Source organism: Ursus arctos, unplaced genomic scaffold (assembly GCF_023065955.2).
Source record: "Ursus arctos isolate Adak ecotype North America unplaced genomic scaffold, UrsArc2.0 scaffold_19, whole genome shotgun sequence".
NCBI lineage: Eukaryota > Metazoa > Chordata > Mammalia > Carnivora > Ursidae > Ursus > Ursus arctos.
Genome location: NW_026622863.1, coordinates 44,994,339 through 45,001,521, shown reverse-complemented (window position 1 = coordinate 45,001,521; position 7,183 = coordinate 44,994,339). Strand labels below are relative to the sequence as shown.

Below are 7,183 nucleotides of genomic sequence, written 5' to 3'. Positions count from 1 at the left end.
GAAGGCAGACGCTTAACCGCTGTGCCACCCAGGCGCCCCTGAATTATTTCTTTATTAGGTGGATTGTCCCACCCCCTCACATCAGGGATTTTTGTCTACAGTTTTACTGCCCCATCATCAGTGCCTACAACAGTGCCTGGCACACAGAAGGTGTTCGATCCATGAATGTTTTTGTTGTCATACTTCTTTTCTCTGTTTGCCCCCTCCCCTGATCCATGAAAAGAGAGACCATGTGAGGCTTATCCAGTGCTATACCCCTAGCGTCTACGACGGTGCCCATAATATAGTAGGTGCTCACTAAATACATGTTGATCAAGCTCTTGAGATTCCTATGTGATCTGGAGGAAGCCCTTGGAGACTCAGAGCCTCCTTTTTTTCAGGCCATAAGGATAGGTTATGGGGGAAATTATGTGAGTTTGCCTGGGAGGGGCCTGGTTCTAATGAGCCTTTTACCCTCTTTTTATAATGGAAAAAAAAAATTTAAGCATATAGAAAAGATGGGGGGAGGGGTGCCTGGGTGGCTCTGTTGGTTGAGTGTCTGCCTTTGTCTCGGATCATGATCCTGGGACTGAGCCCCTAGTCGACTGAGCCACCCAGGTGCCCCCGCCCCACAAATATGTTTTGAAACTGTCTCCCCCTCTCCAAATCAGGATTCATTGAGGGTTCATATAATTATCCTGTTGTAAGAAAGAAATTATATAGTAACTTTCATTCGAGAAGGTTCTCCACCGCCAACCCCACCGATCCCTTTTTCTGTTTTCTCAAAACTGAATTTTTGGTGGAACAGCCCAGTTGTGCTTATAGATGTCCCATGTTCTGTACTTGTCTGATTGTGTTCATGTTTAATTTGTTCCTCTCTGTTTCCTGTAAGCTGAAGGTTAGGTCTAGGGGCTTCATGAGATTCAGTTTATGAAATTTAACAGGGAGACTCCACAGGGAATGTTGTGTACTTCCTAATGTATCATATCGGGTGGCACCCAGTGTCCGGGTGTCCCATGATGGTGGATGCAGAGTTTCTTTACGTGGTTAAGGAGGTGAGCACCACATCTCCACATCATAAAAGTATATTTCCCCATTGGCAGTTAGCAAGTAACCTGTGGGGGAATGTGTTGGAGCCTGTTAACCTTTCACCCTAAGGTTTGAACATCCATTGATAATTGCTGCCTGAATCAACTAGTATAGTTAGCATTTTCTGGAGCTTTGGCCAGGAGCTTTACTCACAACTAACAGTTCTTCCCTCAACTCCAGAAGAGTTAGCAAACGAGCTACTTGGAGAAGCTAAGCCCCATTGTCAGTTTATCAGACAAGTGTTAAACTCCTGTCTACCTATACCCGACCCCATGTGTCCCGTCTTAAACTAAGCGCCTGCGCTATAACGACAACTATTACTCCAACAAAAGGACATGTTGTGCACCATTCTGAGCATTTTGTGCGATTATTCTTTTTTTTCTTTTTTCTTTTAGATCTTATTTTTAAGTAATTTCTACACCCGAGAGGCTTGAACTCACAACTCGGAAATCAAGAGTCACAGGCTCCTCAGACTGAGCCAGCCTGGCGAATCTGTGCAATTGTTCTTTTTAATCCTCAAAATAATCTCATTTTTAAAAGGTGAGGGGGCGCCTGGGTAGCGCAGTCCTTAAGCGTCTGCCTAAGGCTCAGGGCGTGATCCTGACATTCGAGGATCGAGTCCCCACATCGGGCTCCTCCGCTGGGAGCCTGCTTCTTCCTCTCCCACTCCCCTGCTGTGTTCCCTCTCTCGCTGGCTGTCTCTCTGTCACATAAATAAATAAAATCTTTAAAAAAAAAAAAAAAAGGGTGAGGAAACTGAGACCCTAGGGGATTAAAACACTTGCCCAAAGTCGCACAGCTACTTAGGGGATGGAGCCCAGGATGTGACTCCGGCGGCTCCACTCCCACCCCGCCCGCTCCTCCTCCCTCTTCTGTAACCACCATGGAGTCCAACTGCCCAGCATTTGCTCAGTGTGCTCCTACAGACACATTATTTTAATTTTCCTAATTCTCAAGAGGTAGGCAAGAAGACGCCCATTTAACAGACTTTGTGTGGCTCTGAGAGGTCCAAGCATTTTTTTCAAGATCGCACATCGAGTGAGTGGTCAGAATTTGAACCCATGCCTATCTGGCTTAGGGTGCAGACCCCGGTTAAGGTTGGGTCTCTAAGCTCAATTGCTGGGTTTTGGCAAGCGCATCGGCAGGTGTGAGGGGCCCGCACCTTGAGAAGCAAGAACACCCCCCGCCCCCCGCCACTGTCCCGCAGCGAAAACAGCCAACCCACCTGGCCCGCTCCCCTCACATAGTCGCCGGGCATGCGCCCTGAAGCCACCCTCCCCTCCCTTCGGACCTTCCCTCTACAGGCTCCGCCCATCACCTTCCAAGGCCAATCCCCGGGTGGAGGGCGGGGCCACCTTGGGAGTGGGCGGTAGTTAAGGGGAGTCAGGAGCCTGGAGTCGTGCGCCGGAGTCAGAGCTGCGTCTCCCGACCCAGGCGCCGGTTGCTGAAGGAGAGCGAGCGAGCGATGCTGCCGTCGCCGCTTCCTGATTGGTTGCGCGTGGATCCCTCTTCGTTCTGATTGGCAGCGGGTGAGCTAGGTATGTAAATGAAGTGAAGGGGCCTGAAGAGAGAAGGGAAACCCGCGGCGGGGTCGTTTGGCAGGTTCGATCCCCGGGTCCGCCGGTGAGCGCCGTGGCTGCCCGGGATCGAGATGCGCGGGCCCCTAGGTGCCGCCCGGTCGGGCTGGGTGAATCACGCCGCAGCCCGGGAAGGGGGCGGAGGCGCCGGCTCTCTGGCTCCGGCTGCGTGACTCACCCGCCCCCGCCGCCGCCGCTTCGGGAGGAGGCGCCTCCACTGCCTGCCGGAAGCGAGCACGGGTCGAGAGAGCAGAACAGCCCTCCGGGGATGCCGGCCCGCACGGCCCTAGGGGCAGGCAGGAACAACAGCCAGGACGTGGCGGCAGTGTCAAGGATCCCGGGGTCCGAGGCGCCGGAATCCCCGGGGAAAGCCGTCCTGGCGCCGCTAGGGGGCGCCGAGACCAGGGGGCGGAGTCCGGGTGGGGGCTGAATTCCTGCGGTTCTGGACTCCAGGGTCTTCGGGGAAGAAGGCGAGGACCGTTTTGAGTAGTGTGAGGGGTCACCCTTAAGGTCCTGTTGGGCAAGGGCCTGGGGACTGGACCCTGCAAGCTTCGAGACAAAAAAGCAAGTTGGGCCCGGGGTCCAGAACTCCAGGGGCCCCTACCCCTGGGGAAGTGTGGGTCCTCAAAGTTCTCTTAGCGACCCCCAGTGCCCGTCACGTTTTCCCGGCAAACTCTGTCTACTCTGTCTCCCAAATAAATCCTGAATCAACCAACTTCCTTCCAAGTCCACTGCCAACCACCTTCTACTCCAAGCCACCGTCATCACCTTCCCCAGAGTGCGGTAGCCTCTGAATGGAGCTCGGGCCCACGCTCTTCCCCGGTCTCCTTTCCTTCTTCCCCCCTCATCTTCCTCAAAGCAGCCGAGGGGGATCTTCTGGAAACCTAATTAGTTCACAACTCCACTCAATTCTCTGCTCAAAATCCTTCAATGACACTCAAAGTACAATCCAAACTCCTTGCCTCTGCTTGCTCTCCAAACGCCGTCCCCTACCGGGTCACTCTGTGCTGACCACACTGGTGTTTTGTTTTTTTTATTCGGTTCAAGCTCATCCAGACTCCAGGTCTTTCTTTGCCTTTATTATACTTCTCTCTTCCCTGAATGCTTCCCCCCTGGTTCTTCCGTGGCTGACTCCTGCTTGAGGGCTCAGGTCAAATGTCACCTCCTCACAGGAGCCTTCCCTGACCACTCCCCAGAACCTCTTAGTATCTTCCTAGCACCGTCTGTACGTTTCTTGTATTTATTTGTCTGATGGGTAGTAGACACTCAATAAATGTTAGATTAAACTATGTGAAGCAGCTGCTTTCATGGGTTAAAAAAACGGTTGAATATTGCCTTTTCACCTGGTTCGCTGAAGAAATACATAATAATAGCTATTAGGAGTACTTGTTAATCAGAATAGTTACAAGGTATCAGGCACTGTTGTAAGTGCTTTTTTGTACATTATCGCATTGACTCCATAAAACGACTCTTTGAAGTCGATAACTATTGTCATTCGTATCTTAAAGTTTCCCTGAGAAAGCGCAGGCTCAAGAAATTAAATGGCCTGCCCCACATCACACCAGACATCAGCTACCAGAGCCAGGGTTTGAACTTCACATTGACTTTCTATAACTGAATGACTCCTCCCTCCCTGCAGATGATGCTGAGCAAAGGTCTGAAGCGCAAGCGGGAGGAGGAGCGGGAGAAGGAAACCCTGGCAGTGGACGCCTGGTGGCTGGATCCCAGCCTCCCCGCAGCGGCACAGGCCCCCCCGGCCGCGGCGTCCAGTTCCCTCTTTGACCTTTCGGTGCTCAAGCTCCACCACAGCCTGCGGCAGGGTGAGCCGGACCTGCGGCACCTGGTTCTGGTAGTGAACACGCTGCGGCGTATCCAGGCGTCCATGGCACCCGCCCCGACCCTGCCACCTGTGCCCAGCCCCCCTACGGCCCCTTGTGCGGCTGACAGCCTGCTGGCCAGCTCTGACGCCGCCCTCTCGGCCTCCATGGCCAGCCTTCTGGAGGACCTCAGCCATATTGAGGGCCTGAGCCAGGCCCCCCAGCCCTTGGTGGATGAGGGGCCCCCAGGCCGCCCCGTCGGTGGATCCCCACCCAGCCTGGGGGCTTTGGACCTGCTGGGCCCAGCCACTGGCTGTCTGCTGGACGATGAGCTGGAGGGCCTGTTTGAGGACATCGACACCTCTATGTATGACAGTGAACTTTGGGCACCAGCCTCCGAGGGCCTCAAACCTGGCCCCGAGGACGGGCCTGGCAAGGAGGAAGCTCTGGAGTTGGATGAGGCCGAGCTGGACTACCTTCTGGACGTGTTGGTGGGCACACAGGCACTGGAGCGGCCGCCGGGTCCGGGGCGCTGACCCCCGCAGCGAGGATGGTGGTCTGGTGTCCAAACTGAGCCTAGTGGCTGGACCAGCTGTCCTTGGAAAGACACAGCTGGCTTCCCTTGAGCAGAGAGAGGGGCTTTGGAGAGACAGAATCCAGTCCTGAGCAGCTCCACCTCTGTCCTCGTGTCAAGGACCCATGAGGGGAGTCTGGGATGGGCCCTGGGGATGGGAGGACAGGGCCTGGTGGCTGGAAGGTGATTTGGACCAGGCCCTGTGCTGGACTGAACCCCTGGGGGTTGGAGCCTGGGAGACTCTTTTCCCTGATGTGGGAAGAGACCTCACCATTTTATGGAAATTAAAACCAGTCCTGGGAAATGTCAAGTCTGTGTGCTTTGTCTCTGGGCTAAGGCAAGGGTGACATAGTAACTCCAACATTTAGTGAGCGGGGACTGGGCACCTGGCACAGTGCTAAGCGCTTGACGGGTGTTGCCTCTGCCCATCCCCCAACAAGATGGGCATGATTACTATCCCCACCTGACAGCCCAGAAACCTGAAGCTCCAAGAGGTCATCACTTGAGGAGGTGGGTTTCAAACCACGAACTTCACTGCTTTATATCGGTCTGATAAGCGGATCAATTAGCTCTGGTAACTGGCCCTCTAGAAAACTCAGCCAGGTGTCGCTGATGTGCCCAGTGTGTCCGTAATGGTGGTGGAGCCCTAGGCCACTTGAAATCCTGTCCTTGCCTGGAGTCTACCTGTGTGTCTTGGGGCTGGAGGTGGGGGCAAAAGGGAGCTTTCCGAATGAGCCAGAAAGAAAAGCCAAAGCTGGAGGCTGGATGGAGCCTCTCCAAAGAGCATGGAGAGCCAGCTCTCCAGGGAAATGGGGAAAGACAAGGAGACTCCAGAAAGTTAAATTAAAAAAAAAAAAAAAAAATCCACTCGGGGTCTCAAATCTGTCTTTGGGCAGGGGTTAGGGCGACTTGGAGGGGGGACTCTGAGATAAAGCCACCGGGATTAGTGGCTTGACCGCAAAGCAGACGGTCCTGCTTTCCTTCTAGAAGAAACCCAGGCCCAGGCGAGCCGGGGCCACCTGCCCGACTGCTTGACTGCTTGTGTGATAGGGCTGGCCCGAGCGCCCGGTGTCTGGGCCGCCCCCGCGGTCCAGCCGCATTCCTGGCCCGGCTGGGAGGGGCCACACACTCAGAGGCCTGGCACGGGACCCAGGCGGCGTCCTTCCTGGCGGCCATGGGGGCAGGGCAGCGCCCCGGGTGTGGGCGGGGGAGGGGCACGGTGAAAGCTTTGGGTGGGGGAGGGGGGCGGAGGCGGAGGGGGGCGGAGGCGGGGGGGAAGGGGGGGAACTAGGGAGGAGCAGAGGGCAGGACGGGTGAACTGCGGGGCCAGCTGGGCCTCGAAGAGGACACCAACATTGTTGGGCCCCCGGGCCTCCCCTCCGGCCGGAAGCCCCAGGGAGGCTGAAGCTGGGGTGGAACTGGGGGAGGCAGGCAGCTTCGGCGGCCCCTTGGGCCGGGAAGGGGCGGGCCGAATGGAGCTTCCTGGAGGAGGAGAGGAAGTCGTGCCCATTTCTGGAAGTGGAGGCGGCGGCTCAGGGAGGGGGAGTGGAAACGGCCCGAAGCGAGCTGGTGCGGTGGCTGAGGGTCTTCCGGGTGCCTGACTCCAACACCCTGTGACTCCAACCCCTGGGCAATGGGACTCAGACTCAGTTTTGACCCGGACCCAGACCTTGGGAGTTTGGGTGTTGGGCTCAGCAATGCCCCCTGGTGCTCGATCTGGGGGTCTGAGATGCCACTGCCTTAGGTTCCTTTAAGGTCTGTCCAGTGGTAAAGGGGTCCCCCAGTGTGGGGTCAGCAATGCCCTCTGTTTACAACACTCTGGGAGCCTGTTTCTGATGTCTCTGAGTGCCAAATTGGGGGATAATCTGTGATACATGCTGTTCCAGACAGCCTACCCATCTGTCAACGATGCTTCCATCTGCCCCTGTGCCTGCTTGGCCAGGGATGCCCTCTCTCCCCAGAGCCTCTGCAGACAGTTGCACAGGTTGTGCACTGCACATAAACTCCAGATTTCAGGGGCTACCATGCATGTTTCAGGCTCCATTCATTTACATATTTACTATAACAGTTTCCCAGCAGATGGAGGTCAAGTGCCTTGGGGAAGGGGCATGACTTTTGCATCAAAGCACCATGTGGGCTAGATCAGC

At 55.5% G+C, this 7,183-nt stretch overlaps 1 protein-coding gene across 1 annotated transcript; it reads left to right on the top strand.

The window, feature by feature from the left end:
- The first annotated feature begins 2,427 nt into the window (after positions 1-2,427).
- On the top strand, positions 2,428-5,340 carry SERTAD1 (SERTA domain containing 1). The gene is made up of 2 exons (XM_026482281.4): positions 2,428-2,606; positions 4,285-5,340. Exon 2 carries the CDS (start codon positions 4,285-4,287, stop codon positions 4,996-4,998), a length of 714 nt encoding a protein of 237 aa, XP_026338066.1. The 5' UTR covers positions 2,428-2,606; the 3' UTR covers positions 4,999-5,340.
- The last annotated feature ends 1,843 nt before the right edge of the window (positions 5,341-7,183 follow it).